The 22,277-nt window shown below is 40.3% G+C and overlaps 1 protein-coding gene across 1 annotated transcript in view; it reads right to left on the bottom strand.

Annotated features, from left to right (window-relative positions):
• DIS3L2 (DIS3 like 3'-5' exoribonuclease 2) overlaps nucleotides 1-22,277 on the bottom strand; it is a 367,036-nt gene that overhangs the window by 282,006 nt on the left and 62,753 nt on the right. Inside the window, exons 4-5 of the mRNA XM_046019310.1 lie at nucleotides 14,543-14,596; nucleotides 5,765-5,866 (exon numbers count right to left, since the gene is read on the bottom strand). Coding sequence (XP_045875266.1) covers nucleotides 5,765-5,866; nucleotides 14,543-14,596 — 156 coding nt within the window. The remainder of the gene's footprint in view (nucleotides 1-5,764; nucleotides 5,867-14,542; nucleotides 14,597-22,277) is intronic.

Below are 22,277 nucleotides of genomic sequence, written 5' to 3'. Positions count from 1 at the left end.
ACTTTATTGACATACAGTAAACTGCATACATTTAAAGTGCACAAACTGATTAGTCGTAACTTACATACACAAATATGAAACTATCCATCAAGATCATGAACATGCCTATCACCCTCAAAGCTGCCTTGGGGCCCCTTGGTAATCCATCTCTCCTGCTCCTATCCCAGGCAACCAATGATCTGCCTTTTGTCCATACAAATTAGTCTGCATTTTCTAGAGTTTTATATAAATGGACTTATACAGAGTGTATTCTTTTTTGCTTCGCTTCTTTCATCCATCATAATTTATTCTGAGATTCATCCATGTTGTTGCATGTATCAGCAGTCCATTGATTTTTCTTTTTTAACTGCTGAGTTGTATTCATTGAATAGGTACAGCAAAATTGGTTTTCATGCTGATGGACATTTGGGCTATTTCCAGTTTGGGGCTATTCAAAAAAAAAGCAACTATGAATGCATATACAAACCTTTATGCAGACAAATGCCTTCATTTCCCTAAGGTAAATATCCAGGAATAGAATGGCTGGATCATGGTAAGGTATGTGCTTAACTTTTTAAGAAACTGCAAAACTGTGTTCCAAAGTGACTATATCATTTTTTAGTCCCACCAGCTGTGTATGAGGGTTCCAGTTGTTCCATATCCCTCTCAACACTGGTTTTGGTCAATCATTTTAACGTTCGCCATTCTAGCAGTTTTATAGTTCTACCTTGTGCTTTTAATTTGTATTATTTGTATTTTCTTTTTAAGATTTTATTTAATTATTTGACAGAGAGAGAGAGATCACAAGTAGGCAGAGAGGCAGGCACAGAGAGGGGGAAGCAGGCTCCCCGCTGAGCAGAGAGCCCGATGTGGGGCTCGATCCCAGGACCCTGAAATCATGACCTGAGCCCAACGCAGATGATTAATGACTGAGCCACCCAGGCACCCCTTAATTTGTATTTTCTTAATGACTGATTATGTCAAGCATCTTTTCCTATGCTTATTTGCTATCCCTGTATCTTATTTAGTAAAGTATCTCTTCAAATCTTTAATACAGTTTTAAATAGTTGTCTGTTACTGACTTAAAAGAGTTCATCACAGTCTAGATAAAAGTCTTTGGTCAGATAAATGTTTTATAAATATTCTCTCCTAGTCTGTGGCTTGCCTTTTTGTAACAGTGTTTACTGAAGAGCAAAAGTTTGCAATTTTGATTAAGTCAAATTTATTGATTTTTTTAATGTTTCATATTTAAGAAATATTTGTCAAATCTAAGATGACTAAAAATTTCCCCTCTTACAGAAAGTTTGTGCTTTTTTACACAAACATTTACATCTACAATCCATTTCAAGTTAATTTCTGCAAATGGTACAAGGTAAGGATCAAAGTTCACTATTTTTTATATGGCTACACAATTGTAATGGCATATTTGTTGAAAAGAGATCTTTTCCACACTGAATTACCTTGACACCTTTGTAGAAAATCAATTAATCATATAGGTATAAGTCTATTTCAAGACTCTCTATTCTGCTCTATTGATCTATATGTCTATCTTGACATTACCCACATTCTTGATTTCCAGAGCTTTATAGTAATTCTTGAAATCAGGCAATATGCAGCCTCCAATTTTGTTCTTCTTTGTTTTGGCTATCCTAGGCCCTTTGCACAACTATATAAATCTTATAACCAGTTTGTTAATTTCTATAAAGAAGCCTGCTATGATTTTCTTTGGGATTGTGCTTAATCTATAGATCAATCTGAATAGAAATGGCATCTTAACAATATTGAGTCTTTAATTCAAGAGCATGGTATTTCTCACCATTTACTGAAGCTTTACATAATTTTTCCCAATGATGTTCATAGTTTTAGTGTACATGTCTTATAATTGGTCAAAATTAAGTATATCATAATTTTGATCCTATTAAACAGATACTTCAATAAAATTTTTAATTTCCAATTTCCCATTGCTAATATGTAGAAGTAAAATTGATTTTTTTATATCAAATTTCTGTCCTTCAACCTTGGTAATCTCATTACTAGTTCTAGCAGCTTTTTTCAATTCCTTAGGATTTTATAGGTAGAAAATCATATCGTCTGAGAATAAAGAGAGTTTTACTTCTTCCTTTTCAATCTGAATGCTTTTTTCCTATAATAGCTTTTTTCCTATAAATAGCCAGTACAGTGTTGAATAAAAGGGATTAGAAGGGACATTCTTACCTCATTCCCAATATTGGAGGAAAAGCACCTTACCTTACTAAGAATGGTGTTAGTTTTAAGTATCTCCTAAGTGTTCTTTTTGCCAGCCTGAGGAAATAATCTTTTATTCCTAGTTTGCTGTGAGTTTTTATTATGAATGATTGTGGACTTTGTCAATTGTATTTTCTGCATCTATTAAAATGATGACATTGACTGAAATATGGTTATTAATCTGTTAATCTGTTATTAATCTGTTAATACAGTGAATTTCATCAAATTCCTTTTCAATTATTAAACCAACTTTGCATTCCTGCAATAAACCCCATTTGCTCATGTTGTGTTACCCTTTTAATATAATAGGTTGCTGGATTCTATCTGCTAATATTCTGTTGAGGACTTTTTCAACTATGTTTGTGAGGAGTACTGGTCTGTAGCTTTCTTCTCTTATACTGTCTTTTCCTAGTTTTGATATTAAGGCAATGCTGCCTTCATAGGATGAGTTGAAAAAGAGTTCTTGTATTGTTATATAGGAAAGCTGTTAAGAGATTAAATTCTAACAATTCTTATTAAAAAAAGAAAAAAAAGATTTCTTCCTCTTGCATTTTCTGAAATTGTCTGCGTAGACTCGGGATTATTTCTTAAATGTTTAGTAGAATTTATGAGTAATGAGCCATCTACGCCTCCATACATTCTCAACATCCCCATTAACATGTCTGAAAAGAAACTAAAACTTAACATGGCCAAGCAGAACTCACAATTTTTGCACCCAAACATGCTCAACCCTAACTATTCCTCATTTTAATTAATGACATCATGCTCACCTATTTTGATTAAACCAGAATTTAATCCTTGTTTCCCCCCTCTTTCACTCATCCTATTCCTCAAATCCATCTTCAAGTCCCATCAGCTCTACTTTCAAAATATATCCCTACCTCTCTCCATCTTTACTGTCATGACCCAATATATGTCTCTTAACTGGCCATGCCAACACATATTGTCCCCAATACATTCCATTCTCCAAATAGCAGCCAGAGTGATTTTTGGCTAAATAACACCATGTCATTCCCAGGCTTAAAACTCCCATGTGGCCCTCAATCTCTTCTGCCTTTAGATACTAACTGTAAACCAGAAAAACAACAAGCTGTGTTAATGTAGCCTGCCTATACGGACTGTGGGAACACTGTAAGAATTTCAGTAAAATCTTATCTGCCTAACTAGCTCCAGTGACCTAGGAATTACAAAATCACGAACATAGGCCTCCTGGGAAAAAACACAACTTTGCTGTGTTGAGTCTCAAGGAGGTAGGTTTTTGTCTAGAAGCAAAGGCACCAAGGCATAAATAAGAATGCCAAAGTCTTAAGCTGTCCTTCTACAACCTGACAACAACACCTTCACCTCCAAACTACTCTCATCTTCTCAGGCTTCCTGTCCAAAGCAAGAGTACATCTGACAATACCAGGAGAGGCTATGCTTGCTGGTCTTAAATACAAATGGGGTGGGGGCGCCTAGGTTAAGCAACTGCCTTCAGTTCAGGTCGTGATCCTGGAGTCCTGATACGGAGTCCTGATACCGAGTCCCGTACCGGGCTCCCTGCTCGGCAGAGTCTGCTTCTCTGTCTGACCTGTCTTCCACTCATGCTCTCTCTCTTTCATTCTTTCTCTCTCTAATAAATAAATAAAATCTTTTAAAAATACAAATGGGGTGAAAAACAAAGAAAATAATGCAACCAATTTATTTATTCGTATGTTTGGTTTTTTAGCCATCCCTTGCCACAGCCAAGGTAGGAAGGATGCTGGGCAACTTGGCCTTGCTCTCTTTGAATCAACCTCATCTACCTCTGCAGAGCACCACAGGTGCTCTGCTATGTGCTCTCCATTCCTATTATTTCCAACAAGTCAACACCTTACACCTGCTCTCTTCAGCTCTGGACTCACCCAATTTGCTAATTACTCTTCTATTTCTTTCTATTCTACCCATTCTCACTCCTTAAGTCACAGGAAACCACCATCTTTCTTGTTCCTTCTATGGATCATCTTCACTCTAATTCTGCCTCTTTACTCCTTCAAATGACCTCTAGAAATACTTCTTTAGTCTGACCAGGCCCTAATGCACTCTTCTTGTCTTCTTAGATCTCATTAACACTGTGCTAGATGTGTTCCAGAAAAGAGGAAGTGGCCTAAATCAATCTACATTCCTAGGACCTGGAACCAACCCTTAGCTGTGCTTTTGGGAAATCAAGGGAGGATATAACCACAGCTGGCAGCAACTGGGGATGGGCTGGGGGATCAGGACTAGGATAACTGACTCTTATAAAACACCCTTCACTTAACTTCATGGCATTAATCATAATTATCCTTAATCTGTATGTGATTAATACCTGTCTCTTCCTACCTGCACTCCCCATCAGACTAAAAGCTCCATGAGGTCAAGAGCTATATCTCTCTTGACCATTATTAACATACCTACACCCTACAAATGCCCATTCTAAGTCAGTTACTCTAGCCCTATCAGGTAAAAACAAATGTCTTGACAAAGCTCTGAGATAAGGTAGTATTTCTCCCATTTTTATAAAAGCTAATAATAAAAACTGACATTGCTTGAACTGCTACCATGGGTCAGGCACCATTTTTACATGTATTCTCATTTAATCTTCATGATAAACCTATGAAGTAGGTCCTATAATTATTCCCATTTTATAGATGAGGCCTTTGAGGCACAGAGGGGTTATATAATTCACCCACGGTTACACAGATGAGTGGCAGAAATGGGATTCAAACCAAGGAGCCTAGCCTAAAAGCCCATTCTATTAATCCCTACAGTACCTCTCACTGAAGATGACACTATATTCCTCAATACCAGTGAACTGAGACAAATAAAAGATCTGAAGAAATGCTATAAAGAAATGCCCAGATTTGGACCCACAAGTTGCCAGTTCTACATGACAATTCAAAGAAACTGCTACTATGAATCATTCTAGTGCCTGACCTTTATTTAAAACAATAGTCAAAAACCACATTTTTCTTTTCAATTGACAGACATATATGGAGACTGAAACCCGGGGTATTTTCCAGTTAAAAACATTTTCTTTGCCACCAGATCTCTGTTTTATAAAAAGAGAGGGTCTATTTTTGTCTGCCAAGGGAAGCCCAATCACCAAAGTGGAACCTACAGAACAAGGTACATGTTGCCCAGGTTTTCCCGTAGAGGAAGCAAGAACATGTGAAGACTGCCACCATGCCCATGCCTTTGTCTTTTCAGTTCTCCCACCATTAAATGTGGGAAAGTAATACATGTCAGAAGTTTGAATGTATCCTGTAAGCTTTTCTTCTATCCTAAAAATTATCAGAAATCGATGCAATGCATATGACAGAGAAGACAGATCACAGGGAGGGAGCAAGGAGAAAAACTCAAATCATTAGATGTCTGCCCAGCAGATGCTTCTAAGTTTCAGGTACTGCATGGCCTGCTTCTGAGGCAACCACAGGACCTGAGGAGTCCGTGACTGCTCTAGTTTATAATGTCTCACAGATGCACCATGGAATAAAAAGGCCCTGAGAGAAGGTTATTATTAGAAAAGGAAAATTTAACTCACCTTCCATTGCTCTTCCGGAAGCAGCTTCACGACCACCAGATCCCCATTCAAGGCTCTATTACGAGCAACAACCCCATCGATAAAAATGTCTCGATCACCATCCTAGGTTGGAGAGAGAAAATAGTCAGCTTACCAAGACCTGGAACCAAATATTACTTCTTTGGTTTAAAAACTATAGACTCTACAATCCGTCCACGGGCTTAACAAGAACACTAAGAGGGAAATCAGTCTAATCAGGAACTAACAGAAATGGGGATGAACACATAAAAGCAGGTTAAGAGAATGTTAAAGAAATTTCAAAAACATAAGAGAAGATCTCCTACAGTCAAGCCAAAACCAAACAAAAATAAAGTAAAAAACTGAGACTACATGCTTTCATAACTGAAATGAGAAAGGAGTAATTTATCCTCTCTTGTTTTAAATAAAGCATGATGATACCTTTTCTACACTAACTGAATTTTTTTTAAGTATCAAAGAAGGGTAAAACATAGAAGGTTTGCAAAAAAACAGAACAACAAAATATAATTCCCTAAGAAAACCAGCTGCAAGGGCAGGAGCAACAACCAACTCCAGGATTTGAGTTCTCCAAGGAAGAAACCAGCAAAATCATAATCCTCCCACTGAGAAAATGACAGAGAAAGCAAACTGCAGTTACTTTTATAAAGATCTAAGTAGAAGGCAAAGAAGAAAAGGAAAGGGACATGAGATTCATGAAACATTCTCACCCTCCTTCACTCTCTGAGAAGCAGGGTTAACTCCCCACCATGAACACAAGGCATGGACACCTTTATCCTCAATCACATGCTTACAAATAACCCAGGTTAGGGACAGTGTGGTCTCAGGATCCTTGGGGTCACAGAAAGACCAGGGGTGCCTGAATGAAGCAGAGCTCCCAGGCATCAGAGCAGGGAAGCCAGCTGCAATCACCAAGCCCAAGAGTGGGCTCTCAGCTTGGGGTTGCCATAAACCCCTAACCACAGCACAGTTGGGCAACCCCTCCTGGAGCAGGGGCCCAGCAAGCGACAGAACCAGAAGGAGATTCCCCTTCCTCCCCCAGGTGGAGCGGCATGTTTGTGAGTTGCAGCAGTATGCAGGGTTTGGAGACTCTAAGGGGGATCATGTGCCAGAGGTAGAACGCTCAGTCACAGGCTGGGTGAGCACAGGGTACTGACAGAGACCCGGGAGTGACTGACTGCTTTTCCCTGTGGGCACTGTGAGGAGGGGTGCCCCCAAGCTTTTGGCTCCAGGAGACTGGGAGGCTGCCATTTTCATTCTCATCCTCTAAAGCTAGGTAGAAACCTTCAGGGAACAAAGCCACCATAGTGCAATCTGAAACAGATTAACCTGCCCCCCTGGCAAGGCTGGTACAATTCTCCCCGGGGCAAGGACTCCTGAAAATCAGCATAACAGGCCCCTCCCCCAGAAGACCAGCAAGGACACCAGCTGAGGCCAAGTTTACCTATCACAGAAAACTGCAAAACTCCAATGCTGGGGAAAATAGTATACAGAATTCATGTTTTTTTCTCAAGACTCTTTAGTCTTTCAATTTTAAATTTTTCTCTTTCTTTCTTTTTTTTAAAGATTTTATGTATTTGTCAGAATGAGAGAGAGAGAGAGAGAAAGCACAACTGGGGGACTGGGATGCAGAGGGAGAAGCAGGCCCCCTGAGAAGTGTATTATTAGAAATAACTGGGGTTCTGAGCAAGGAAACTAAAGGAGGACTCCATCCCAGGACCCTGGGATCATGAGTCAAAGGCAGACACCCCACCAACTGAGTCACCCAGGTATCCCTCTCTTTCCTTTTTCAGTGAATTTCTTACTTTGCCAACTTCTTTTTTAAAATGGTTTTTAATTTTCATTTTTACAGTTAAATTCTATCCTTTAATTTTATTTGTGTGTGTGTGTGTGTATTTCATTTTGGGATACAGTTTCTTCTAATAAACAGACCAAAATACACCCAGAATCTAGTGTATGGCTCTATTCTTTTCACCTGTCTGATCATATTTTTTTTTTAAAGATTTTATTTATTCATTTGACAGAGAGAGAGATCACAAGTAGGCAGAGAGGCAGGCAGAGAGAGAGGAGGAAGCAGGCTCCACGCGGAGCAGAGAGCCCGATGTGGGGCTCGATCCCAGGACCCTGAGATCATGACCTGAGCCGAAGGCAGCGGCTTAATCCACTGAGCCACCCAGACGCCCCTGATCATATTCTTTTTTGTTGTTGTCATTAAAGTCTTTAATTTTCATCTTTACAGTTACATTCTATCCTCTCAACGTATTTAATTTAATTTTTGTATGTATATAAGTTTTCCTTTCTTTACAATTTCAAGATGTAGTTTTTTCTAACAAACCAACCAAAATACACTCAGGATTTACAGTATTGCTTTGTTCTGTTCACCTGTCTGTTTATATTCCTTTTTTGTGTGGGGGGGGGGGGTGGAACCTTTTAATGTTCATTTTTACAATTACATTCTATCCTTTCATTGTATTTAATTTTTTGTACATATTTAAGTTTTTCTTTCTTTACAACTTTGGCATCTAGTTTTCTAACAAAAAGACCAAACTACACAGGATTCAGTGTATTGCTCTGTTTTGTCCACCTGTCTGATTATATTCTCTTTCTATTTTTTAAATTTTTTTTTTCCAGTTCTGGGTCTTCTCTGATTTGTTTAGTGTCTATTTCTCTGGGGTCATTGTTGCCATTTTAGTATTTTGTTCTCTTATTCATCTATTCTTCTCTGGACAGAATGACAAGATGGAAAAATTCACCATGTTGGAACTAGAGTTCGGAATAACAATTAAAAAGATACCAGCTGGGCTTGAAAAAATCATAGAAGACACTAGAGGATCCCTTTCTGGGAAATAAAAGAACTAAAATCTAATCAAGTCAAAATTTAAAAGGCTATTAATGAGGTATAATAAAAAATAGAGGCTCTAACTGCTAGGATAAATGAGACAGAAGAGAGAATTAGTGATATAGAAGACCAAAAATGGAGAATAAAGAAGCTGAGAAAAAGAGAGATGAATAACTACTGGATCATAATGGGAGAATTCAAGAGATAAGTGATACCATAAGACAAAACAATATTAGAATAATTGGGATCCCAAGTAAGAAGAGAGAGGTGGCAGAAGGTATACTGGAGCAAATTATAGTAGAGAACTTCACTATCTGGGGAAGGAAACAGGCATCAGAATCCAAGAGACACAGAAAACTCCCCTCAAAATCCATAAAAATAGGTCAACACCCAATATATATTAGTGAAACTTACAAATCTCAGAGACAAAGAAAAAATTCCTGAAAGCAGCTCGGGGATAAGAGATCTGTAAGCTACAAGGGTAGAAACATTAGACTGGCAGCAGACCTATCCACAGAGACCTGACAGGCCAGAAAGGGCTGGCAATGATATATTCAGGGTACTAAATGAGAAAAATATGCAGTCAAGGATGTCATTCAAAATAGAAGGAGGGATAAAAGCTTCCAGGACAAACAAAAACTAAAAGAATTTGTGATCGCCAAACCAGCTTGGCAAGAAATATTAAAAGGGGTCCTCTAAAAGGAGAGAGAGCCCACGAGTAACACACACCAGGAAGGAACAGAGATGATATACAGTAACAGTCACCTTATAGGCAATAGAATGGCACTAAATTCATATCTTTTAGTAGTTACCCTGAATGTAAATGGGCTAAATGCCCTAATCAAAAGACACAGGGTTTCAAATTGGATAAAAAAGCTGACCCATCAATATACGGGTGGAAAACAATTTATCATGCTAATGAACATCAAAAGAAAGCTGGTGTGGCAATCCTTTTATCAGTTAAATTAGATTTTAGGGGCACCTGGGTGGCTCAGCGGGTTAAGCCGCTGCCTTCGGCTCAGGTCATGATCTCAGGGTCCTGGGATCGAGTCCCACATCGGGCTCTCTGCTCAGCAGCGAGCCTGCTTCCCTCTCTCTCTCTCTGCCTGCCTCTCTGTCTACTTGTGATCTCTTTCTGTCAAATAAATAAATAAAATCTTTAAAAAAAAAATTAGATTTTAAACAAAAGACCATAACAAGGGATGAGGAAGGTTACTATATCATAATTAAAGGGTCTACCCACCAAGAAGATCTAATAACTGTAAATATTTATGTCCCTAATGTGGGAGCAGCCAATTACATAAGCCAATTAATAGCAAAATCAAAGAAACACATTGATAATAATACAGTAATCGTAGGGGACCTTAATACCCCCTACCACAATGGACAGATCATCTAAGCAGAAGATCAGCAAGGAAATAAGGGCTTTGAATGACACGCTGGCCTAGATGGACTTCACAGATATATTCAGAACATTCCATCCAAAAGCAAAAGAATACACATTCTTCTCGAGTGCCCATAGAAAATGTTCATTTTTCTTGAAGGAAGTAATAGCAAACAGGCTTAGAAAACCACCACTCAAAATTTTGTAGGTAGAGACACTTGGTATAGATAAGATTAAGCACTCACCAGACTACAGTTGATTACTGTAACATTTAAAGTTAAAATTAGCATCCCAAATTCACCAAACCTGCCCTGCCAACACCAAAAACGGGACTTTAGACACTCAGCATTTTTTATAGTTTCCAATTATAAACCATGAGAGAGGTTTTAGAACAGTTTTTCTGTTCAGTTTCCAACCTAACCATGGGCAGACAGCTGTGGCCTACACACGTTGCCAAACCTGACCCACCCTAGTCCCTGAGGGACCGCTACCATGTTAGCCACAAAGACAGAATCACTGCAGTTGGCCTCATGTTGAGCTTCTCAGAGAAATAAGGAAGAGGCAACCACCAAACAGAACGTGTACAACTGCAGGGTGGCACGTGGTCATCAATCGCTGCCTTCTGCAATTTATGTACCAATTGGGGTTCTCCAACTTCCCCGGAATGAAGAGAGCTGTTTGGAGGTCATCCCAACCCATGATCATGTAGTCAAAACACACGGAATAAAATGCCTCTCTCATAAACAGGTACGCTACCCCCAGACAGCTCACAGATTTAAGATGATAAGGTACTGGTATTGCCCCATTCCCATCCTTAGAAATCCAGAAGAGCAGGGCCAAGCTGAACCTCAGACAATACGCCAATCTCCAGGTATTGTGTCACTGCTCAGCTCTTAGTGGATTCACTCAGAAGCCCATACCTATTGCAGAATCTCTTAAAGACCATAAACTTGGGAACAACTCAATATTTAAAAGTTCAATTCATCACACTTAACTACTTTTAAAGACTAAGGAGTTCAGCTCTTTATTTGAATGTCAAAGACTAGCTCCACTAGAAAAAAAGGAAAATGGATAATGAACCATCCTAGAGGAAACATAATGGGATCTGGGGGTAATCAACTAAATACTTAGGAAGCTTCCAAGCAGGGAGGACAAACCAAGAGCATTCTCTATCGATGGAATGGCTCCCTTTGGACAAAATACATTCCACAGATGTTCAAAGGGTGCCTCCCATGACAAGATGCACAAAAAAACTTATAAAACTTCTTGTATCAACATAATTCAGAATGGAACCTGTGCTTTTTGTAAAAGTCAGTAAGAACCTAGATAATCAATTCTAGTCTAGTTTTGTCTCTCCAAAAACTTTATAATTTTAAATTAGAATTCAGAATTTTAAAGTTGTAAGGAACATTAGACAATTTAATCCATTGCTAGTTTTACAAATAAGTAAACTTTTCAATTTCCTATTGTCAGAGCAAAGGCTACATCTTATTTTGTAACAACTCCTGTCTTTACTCTCCCTGCTTAAGCAGGGGACAGGTAACATTCAGGCCCCGGTTCTGCTATTCTACTCCTAATCTACCAGTGAACATTCTTCCAGTTCATACCAGTTCACACTTGATGTAGACATGAGCTACATATACCCATAAATCCAGACCAGTGGTGGTTGTGGGATTTACCTATATATAATTTATTGCCTCTACTATCTCCTTCCTCAATGCTTTCTAGAATGCCTCTAAACACTGAAACCACTAAAACCCCCACAAAACTAGAACGTAGGATTGTTCCAGTATCTACAACCAAAACTCACAACTGGGCCTTGATAGAGCTTTTACAGTCAGTTCTTAGTTACTTAGAGGTGAACCTTTTAACATTTCTTCTCCCTCTGAGACAACATTACTACTCCATTAGTGGCCAAATAGGAGAATAAGGGGCATAAAAATAAGTCAATCCTAATAACACAACTGTCTAGAAGTTTCTTAATAGGACATTCCAGGAATATAATTTCAAGTAAGAGAACAACTTGGACTTTTGAAACATTAGTAACTTATGCTTCTTAACTTCCTTTAACAAGCCAAATTAAACTGTGGCAACAAATCACTTGCACCTATAAATCAGATGAATTTAAATTATAGGCATCTAACTAGGCCCCAGAATTTAGAGGATCTCTTCCCTGGCCCTTCTCCAGTCACACTCCTCCCCACAAATAAAGAGATCTCAGGGCCAAATGGATGTGCATCTTGGGGTAATCAGTCCCAAGCCCACTTCCAAGGCATACATAAGCATCTTCCCCATGGCTGTCTGCCTGGAGACAGACCACAGTCCCTGGTGGCACCCATGGCACCCAGTGGACTTAACAGGTGGTTAAAGGGCAGGTATTTCTAAGGCATGTGGACAGAACTTAGACATGTGGGATAAGATTCTCAAACAGATGCATGCAAGGGCCCTTAATGAATGGGCGGGGGGGAGGCAATGGAGACAGCAAAGAGGGGACAGGGAGCTAGGACTAGGAAGGAAGAGGGGCAGGCCAGAGGCAGACCCTCTCCATCTGGCCATATTTCAGGATGGAGCTCCAAGAAGTGTGAGAATTCTATATTTGAACCCAGGTACACAGAGGTATATTTAACAAGAAATATATTTTATTTGTCATGAATGTATTTTACTTAACAATTTGTTAGTTTGATATATATATCTTCTAAATTTATTTATTTATATTTTTAAATCAAAGAGAGAGAGTGAGCACAAGCAGGGGGAGTAGAGCCAGAGGGAGAAGCAGGTTCCCCACTAAGCAAAGACTCCCATGTAGGACTCAATCCCAGGACCCTAGGATCACGAACTGAGATGAAGGCAGCCACCCAACCGGCTGAGCCACCCAAGCATCCCTAACATCTAAATATTTAATATAAAGTATGTGTGTCTCCTTTTGTACTTTGTCCTAGGTTCCACACTTGTCAGGAACCAGCCTACCAGGGATCTAATGTGGGGAAGTTCAATACCGTGTACTCAGGGAAGAAAACAAGCAAGCAGTCAAATTTTCAAAATGCTCTATATAGTTCCCCTTAACATTCCAGTCAATGACAGCAAACTTCAGTGCACACAGGAGATGCGAGGCTTGTAATCTGCTCAGCTCCCAGCTGTCTCTCAGGATGAACTCCTTACTCCACTAGCCATGATTCTCATGCTTAGTAACTCATGTTCTTCATACATCAGGACCCTTTTAAAACTGAGCTCCCTCAACTAGTATGCCAATGAAGAAAGATTTATTCTTTCTAAAGTAGAGAAAATGCTAGTTACGTGGGACTTACTAAGAGATTATCTGTCTCTAACATGTCATATTCCTAAGAGATTTTCATGGGTAATTTTTATGATTACTGAATATGATTTTTACCTTACAAGCAAAGTCGGGAATCGAACACCATGTCAACTGTGCTTCCGTGGGAGGACAAACCTGCCTCTGCAGCTAAGTCACTGCCTCAAAGCTGACCCTCAGCTGTCAGAATACACTGCATGGTCTATCACGGAAGCAGAACAGGGTTCAGAGAGTACACGGTGACATGTCAGTGATACTTTTTATCTAATCCACTAGGTAAAATGGAACCTGAGATAGAAATGTGGATCCTTGATTTCTGTAGGGCAAGGGGGAAAAAAGAACTAAACTGAGCTTGAGAACAGGCCTTAAGGTTACTGGAAACCACCACCACTGGGGAAGCACATGACTAAACTTGTATTCTCACTAAAGTCATTATTGAACATCATGAAGTATGTTAACTGAAATATATATACGTATTCCATTTCCTCATCTATAAGCTCAAGTTTACTCCTATGCTCTACTCCACTGCTAAAACATCTATAATCCTACAGCTATCTTATTTACGGCAGCCTGGAAAAGTCATATCAGGAATTTGAGAACATTGCTCTCCTAGCTTTACACAATCCAGCCTTATCCAGAAACCTCCTGTGAACTCTATGTCAGAGCAAAGAGACTGGTAAAATGAGTCATGAATGGAAGAAAGGATATAAAGACCCAATGGTGAAGAGCCTTGGACCAAGTCCTATCACCTGCAGAAAAAGTGAAGTGAGAAACTCTGACCAAAAGAAAAAAGCATTACGTTTTTTGTTTTTTTGTTTTTTTTTTTTTTTAGACAAATTTGCAGATTAGCTCATGCAGTAGATCGAAAGTAGATAGCATATTTGTTTGGGAAAGATTAACTTAAATCAGTGGAAAAACTCATAAATCCCTTTAAGCTATAAACCAAGGGTGTCCAGCTACAAAAACTGGTGGGTGTCTGTGCGGGGTCAGCTGCTCACCACAGCCCTAGTAACAAACACCATCCCTGGCACTCGCACTGTGAGTTTACTACTGGCAGAGGGTTTGTTAACCAAAGGCAAATTGTGCTTATTTAAATTTGAAACAAATCCTTGCCCATCCTGATTTTGTTTTACTACTCTGCTTTTTAGTTAGAATATATTATTTCAGTTTCAGAGCACACTTCAAAAATTAAATGTGACATTAAGTTTATTATAAAGTCATTGAACTTACCGGGGAAGGAATGAAGGCTTCATGAAACTTCTTTGGATTAATTCTCAATACACCCTTTAAAATAAAAAAAATGAAGTCTGTGAAAATTTAACTAGTTATCCACTAGAAGATTACCATATATATTATTCTCTAATAAAAAGTTTCTGAATTAAACAGCTCAATCTACAGAACAACTTAGGCATAGGAGAACTACTCATTAAATGCATGAAATGTGATTTCTACTGATGTCTGTAACACAGGGTTCCAATCAAAAACTGATAGGCCACACTGGCACCTGGCTGTGAACAGGCAGAGGTGAGAAGGAGGAGAGCTTGGCCTGGAGTGGGAAAGTGGCAGCTACTGGGATTTTTTTTGTGCCCCCGTATGCTAGGCTTCATACTGCAACCTTTACTTTAAGAACAAGATTATATGGGGATTACATCTCACTACATAATGGCCTTTTATATTCACTGAGACCTTTCCACGCCTGCTTGTTTCCGTGACAATTTTCAAAAGGATACAGATTGATTTCCAACCTGGATACTTAACCTTGAGAGACCAGATGCATATTTTTTACTCTGGCCCTTCTACAGAGCTGAATGAGTCAATAATTCAAAATGGTCCAGAACTAGCTCTTAATGTAAATGGGAATCCTGGCTCCAACAGCCAGGCCACCCAGTCTGCCTTCAACTTCATGTTATTCCAGCACCAAATCAGGGTCTGCTTCTATTTACGCACAGGGGTGCAGATGGGGGCCGTCTTCAATAGCAGGTCAGTATTTTAGGCTCTTGCAGGAAGCTGTAAGCCTCCCAAGGTTCCAGCTGCATTTGAAGGCCACTGGAACACATGGAGAGAGGCAGTTGTTTTCCTAAGAGCCAACCTCAAAGGGTGTCTTGAGAAAGTGTTTCAAATGACATTTCCCCCCTAAAATGTTGGAAGACTCAAAGAGACATTAATTAACAAAACAGGTGAGGGCATAAAAGAAAGGAGAAAATATTCTCCCCTTCACTGGTGCACCATGTGCGTTTACATTATGAATTTCCACACAACAGTTTATGCTATTGTTAACATCCCATGTAGACTTAATTCAAGATTTACTGAATACTATACTCAAGACCTTGAGACAATGTGGAGAAAGAGTGGTGATCAAGCTCAGTCCTTGTTTATGAGGTAAAATATGAAGGCTGCCATAAGTGAGTATACAGCTGACTTGCAGCTGGGGCCACCAGGAAAGGCTACGGACAGAGTCTGACTTGGTCCTTGATGGAGGAGAAAAGTTGCCAATAAATCAGAAGGGAAACAGAGGCAAAGACCATGTAAGCAAGAGTGCTTAAGAGGGCAAACACTCGTCTCCCATCATGCTGTCATTCTGCTTAGGGTAAGAGAAAGGGGGTGGGAAACAAGGCAGGCAAAGATCTCTGAGGCCACCCTTTTTTATGAATGTCACTGCAATTTCACAGCTAAAACAGCTGGTTTTGCTGTTGTTGTTGTTGGAGGAGGAGGAAGACAAAACGCTTATTACATTTATCCAAATCTCCTGAAGATTCGCATGGCAGGCACTATGCCTCCTGATGGGGACACAATGGAGAGGAGCAACAGCCTGCCCTCACAGAGCATGTGTCTGGTGAGGGGAAGACACTCCAAATAAATCAAGTCCATTCGCTCAAGTTAAATTTTTTAAAAATTCATTTTCTGATTCTAGGCACTGCTTTCTGACCTAAGGTTTATTTCGTTTTTTCCCTCTCAACTGCTATTTTTCTATCATCTTTTCCAGCTCAGGAATTGGTTACTACCTAAGGAAGTAAAGAGAGGCAAGAATGCCTTCTGCTGGGGCACCTGGGTGGCTCAGTGGGTTAAAGCCTCTGCCTTCGGCTCAGGTCATGATCCCAGGGTCCTGGGATAGAGCCCCACATCGGGCTCTCTGCTCCGCGGGGAGCCTGCTTCCTCCTCTCTCTCTGCCTGCCTCTCTGCCTAGTTGTGATTTCTCTCTGTCAAATAAATAAAATATTTAAAAAAAAAAAAGAATGCCTTCTGCTGTCAGAGGGCCTTTAAAGTACAAAGCACGTGGAGAGGCTAACACTGGGCTCAAAGGAGAGAGGTTGCTCAGGGCTCTGTCTAGGCTCTATTTAAAAGAACGGATATTAAAAGGACCTTCAAGATTCTATTCTTGATTGTCTATCCCAAAGACCCTGATATATAAAAGCATAGGGGAAGACAGAAGCCTTGTTCAAGAAAAACATATGCAGGTTTAATGGAGCATACTCTTAAGAAACCGACCTCAGGAACAGATTCCCTTGGGAGTGTAAATCATACTAAGGAAAGAGAAACTTCTACCAGAATTTCACAGCAGACCAGAGTCCACCCCACAGCCTAATGAAGGTAGCTGTCAGTAAACCATGTCAAGAAACGGTCTTTCAACTAAAAGAGACTTCCAGCAAGGTTTTGTCTTACTCACCTTCCAAAGTCCAAGACTTCCATTTCTACATTTTTATGACTATCACCTAATCTACTCCAATCCTTCTTCACTCATCTTCCTCCTCAACCCCTTCCTGCCCTGGGACTTGATCAGTGGGGCTCCTACATGTTCCACCTCCTCTCTGAATGCTCCTCTGCTCCTTGACTTAAGGGAAACCTGGCTGTTCCCTTGATGTGATCACTTCCCTTGAAGGGCTCTCAAAGGGAGTCTATCTCTCCTGTGCCATGTGTCTTGGGGACCAAAAGAAAAAGGTTCTCCCCTGCTTCCCCACTCTAGCTTTAAAATTAATTTTTTTTCTCCATCTTGATCAAAATCCAGATTCTCTGAAGATCATACCATTAGCTCCTGCCTTGTCCTCTGTGCTATCAACTTCAAACCTTTTGATAGTATCCGCAATTCAGTAATGCTTCGACTCATAGCTCACTGTCTTCCTCTGCACCACCATTCCTATAAACACTTACAGAACTTTGTATCCATGTGGTTGATGAGACAACCCTAGCCAGTCACTCTAGCCACCTTTTTTTCTCCACCCACCCTAACCACTCTCCCCCATGTTCACTGCTATCTCTTGGCACCACTGCTAACAATACCAATTCTAGACATGAAAACTCAAACATCACACTTTCTAATCACAATCTTCTAACCTTCTATTTCACTTAAGGTAAAAACCCCATTTCAATAATTCTTTGTCTTCACTAAGACTTCCAACCCATGGAGCTGACCACATTTTGTCCCCCCACCATGTTTAGTGTGGCCACCTAGTTGCCATAACCTTGGCCACCTAGTTGCCATGACCTGCCACTATCTCCTGCCCTTGCAAACTCTGAGTCCTGGGTCCACTCTCCCTCTTCTATTCAACTAGCAGGCCCTCTCAGTTAACCCCAACTATCTGCCTTCTGCATGCCTATACCCAAGGAACTAAACGTTACTGTAGGAAAATACCACACAAACAGGCTAATTAGCCTAACTTGGCAATCACAAACTTGTTTTATTTGGCTTACAGGATGTTTGAGAATACTTAAAGCAAAGGAATTTCACACATAAATATGTATTTCCATATTTTCTTTCTTGAAAAACCAGCTAACCTTCCATGGCAGCAACCAACTGAGTTGAATAGCAAACACTTCCCTTATATCAATAAAAAAAAATCTCAAATACACTTATATAAATATACTACATGTTACAGGCTGTTTTAAGAGTTTTATATCCATCACCTAATTTAACCCTCAAATCAATCCTACAAGGTAAGCGCTACTGTCCTCCCTTTCACCAATGAGAACACTGAGGTACTGAGAGGTGCCCACCCATGCATCATTCAAGCACAGCATTCTGGTTCCAGAGTCCTCGCTCATAACTGCCTCAGACTGCCTCTGCTTGACACGGTCATCACCAGGGCCTCTTTGCTCATTTATGCCATCTGCTCCCTTCCCCCAACACCCCAGCACCACCTTCCAGCTCCCTGTCTTCCCTGCCTCGGTTAATGGCAACATCATCCATCTAGCGGCTCAACTCAAAACTTAAGAGTCCTGCTTTATTCCTCCCTTTGTCTCGCCTTCACATTTAAGCCATCAGCCTCCTGCCAGTTCCAGCTCCGCCATCGTCCATTCCCCGCCATCTCCACTGCCACCACCCTTCTTTCCTTGCCCCGTTTACTCTAATGGCCTTCCACATGGTCACCCAGCTTCCACTCGAGTCTATTCACCTCACAACGGTCAGAGAGGTATTTTTAAAGCATAAAATACATCATGCCCTCTCCCTACTGAAACCCTTCAGTTTCAGTAACTGAACTACTCTCCTAGCTGGGGCAGCTGCCTGACTCTCCAACTTATTCCCATATATTTTTTTATTTTTTTAAGATTTTATTTATTTATTTGACAGAGAGACATCACAAGAGAGGCAGGCAGAGAGAGAGGAAAGGAAGCAGGCTCTCCGCTGAGCAGAGAGCCCAATGTGGGACTCGATCCCAGGATCCTGAGATCATGACCTGAGCCAAAGGCAGCAGCTTAACGCACTGAGCCACCCAGGTGCCCCCTATTCCCGTATCTTAATTCCCTTTGCTCACTGTGTCCAACAGCTCCCTTCATGTTCCTCAAAAACACCAGGCCTTTTTTCTGCCTGCCATTCTTCCTCAAGCTGGTCTCTCTGCCTGTGATGATATTCTTTGCCTAATTCTCCTGAGAGCTGGCTCATTTCCACCCTTCAGCTCTCAGCTCAGAAATCACCTGCTCAGAGCAGCCTAACCACCCCATGTAAAGTGGCTCTAATTCTTCTTTTGCATCTTTCTTACTTCCCTAGCAGTGCTCAGCACACGCTGTAATTCCCTCTTTATGTCTTAGGTTGTGTTTGCCCGACTCCCCCAGTGAATTACCTATCACACTCACTGGTATGTGTTGGCACTTAGGAGACAGTCAAGAAACATGAGCTACTTAATGAATGCTACAGAGTTGAAGCTCTCCCACCAGCCCTGCCTGTCATTTTATGAAGATTATTTGTGCCTTCTGAATGGTGGGGCAGTCCACTGTAATGTCACCTCTATTTTCCCTTTAATTCATACCCAAATGTTCTCCAGCTGATTTCACTTTAAACAAATGGTGAAGGTCCTAGAAACTAACCCATCTTGTCCTATCTTCCTGGACTAGGAATTCCTATAAGGTCCAATAACAACTTTATACCAATATTCTATTTTAGGAGGAACTGTGACATCATGCCTCAGGCTGCTCTAGGGGATCAACCCAAACCACCTTCAGCCAAAGTATCATCTGAGATCAGGAAACCAACCAATCCTACCATCATACCCATGTTACTCTGGTCATCACCCCGAACCTGAGTCCCCTCCAGGCCTAACCCATACTTTCATTTCTTCCAACACATCCTATAACAATCTCCTCTACTGCACTTATGGAGAAAGGACATATGTACAATGTGACAACTTGTGTACAAAGAAAATTTTTTTTATGTATACATGATCCTGTGTTCCTGCTGGCCAGTTCAAACACAGGAAAGGGATTCCTTTGGTCACTATGGATTCATCATTCCCACAGAGGGGAAAACACCAATGAATTGTCAAATTACTGTCTGAAGTACTGAAAACAAAAGTATTCTACTCCCATTTTTAAAATAACTCCTTAGTATCTCTCAATAAAAGTTTCTTCTCTGGATGGAGAGAAAGAAAGGGATGTCACAATATACTTAAATTTGAATATAAAAGTTAACAAATACTTGCAAGTGTATCTAATAAGTTTACTTTTCTCCAACAGCATCTAAATAGCTTTTCTTATCTAGCTTTTTATCTTACCCATCAAGGCCTGCACACATAAAGTTCACATCAGAAAGCAGATGGACTCTGTTTCCCTGCTTAGGAAAATCTTATTTACAGTGTTGTATATTTCACATGGTGACCTCATATCTGGAACCCATTCCTCTCCCCATCTGCAAAGAACAACTGTTCTCATCTGTGGGGGGAGGCTCTGGCTGCAGAGTCTCATGATGTCACAAGCCAGGAGGAATCACTTACAAACTCCTGGGAAAGAGTTGTTACATTGATCAGCTTTCTGTTTTGTTTTAATTTCAGCAAAGAGTTGCTTCAAAAGCAAAAGTTAATAGGAAGGAGCAAAAACTGTATCATTCCAGAATATTTTCCTCATCCTATCTCTATATATTCTATAACCAAAATTAGAAGCAATTTTTCTTCCAAGTTATAACAGAGTTTCCTTCACCCATCTTCAAAAGACAGTACCTTGATCCTTTTTCACTCAGTAAACAAATATTTATTCAATATAAACTCATTATGCATCAATCAAATGTCACACACTGGAATAATTTGTGGGAATAAGACACAGCCCTCCCCACAAGAAAGTGAATGGTCTATTTGAGGAAACATAAATACCAAGAAATGGTAATAAGTTTAGCATAAAGGGTGAAAAACAAAGTCAGCTTCAAGAAAGCAGTCATGGCCAATTCTGCTTGGAGAATTAAAATAAGGCTTCTCAAAGGGGGTAACATTTAGGTAGGGACTTAAAGTTCAAGCACAATTACATCAAGATAATGGGAGAAAGCATTCCAAGCACAGGAACAGTGCGTACAGAGTCATGGAAAAAGCACACAGCAGAGTTTTTACAGGACAGGTCTTAAAGATCAGGGCAGGGTGAACAGAGCAGCATGTACCTGAAGGAGAGCGGCAGGAGATGAAAGTGGGAAAGGCACAAAAGGGTCCTCATACATGAAACAAGATGAGGGCCAAGAAACTTGTAGATAAAATGGAGCTCAGTATGTGGATTGAAGGATAAAGAGCAAACCAATGGATTAATGAAGGGACCAATGTCCAAATGCAAATTCAACCCTCCTAAGAGAGGCCTCGTCAAAGAAATCCAAGGAAAGTTAAAGAAAAAGGGGGGGGGCTAATAGTACCTCTAAAATCAGAAAGATCAACTTGTTAAAAAGTTTTCCATTCAAGAGTCAATAAAAACACTAACACAAAAAGATATGAGCACCCCATGTTCACTGCAGCACTATTTATAACAGACAAGTTATGAAAACAACCTAAGTGTCCACTGATGGAGGAAAGGATAAAGAAATCCTGGTATATACATACACATACGATGGAATATTACTCAGAAATAAAAAAGGGATGATATCTTGTCATTTGTGACCACACTGATGGACCTCAAAGTGACCTGCTAAATGAAACAGGCCAAACAGAGAAAGCCAAGTACTGTTGGGTCTCTTATATGTGGAACCTTAAAACAAAACAAAACAAAAAACCTCAGAGATACAGACAGGTAGTTGCCAGAGGAGGCGAGGATACAGGAGAAGGGCAGGGAGTGGCTGGAGGGAGTCAAAAGGTTCCAATCAAAGAGTCTACATTAATCATATGTGCACTTGACTACAGGTAAATACAAAAAGGTAATTAAAAAGGAAAAGAAGATGACAGTAGCTGTTCACTGGCTGGATCTTCAGCCAAAACCACAAATATAGAAGCTGAGCTCTCAGAATGAGAGTAATGAGAGAATGCATTCAGAATGGGACACAACCAACATTTTCAAGCGAGCCACATAACACATGGCCATGCCTCTATATACCAATCCCATAATTCTAAAATACACCTAATTCAAAGAGCATGTGCCCTGCCTCACTCTCCATTTCATTACCTACTTCCTACCTCCTATTTCATGCCCAAGGAGACCTACGCTGCCTTCCTCTACACTGTTTCACCAGTCATGTTTTCATCGGTGCCTCACCCTCCCCACACCCCCTTCTCACACACATAGCCTTCAGGTAATA

The sequence above is a fragment of the Meles meles genome, chromosome 9 (assembly GCF_922984935.1).
Source record: "Meles meles chromosome 9, mMelMel3.1 paternal haplotype, whole genome shotgun sequence".
NCBI classification, from domain to species: Eukaryota; Metazoa; Chordata; class Mammalia; order Carnivora; family Mustelidae; genus Meles; species Meles meles.
This window is presented reverse-complemented; position numbering and strand designations above follow the sequence as displayed.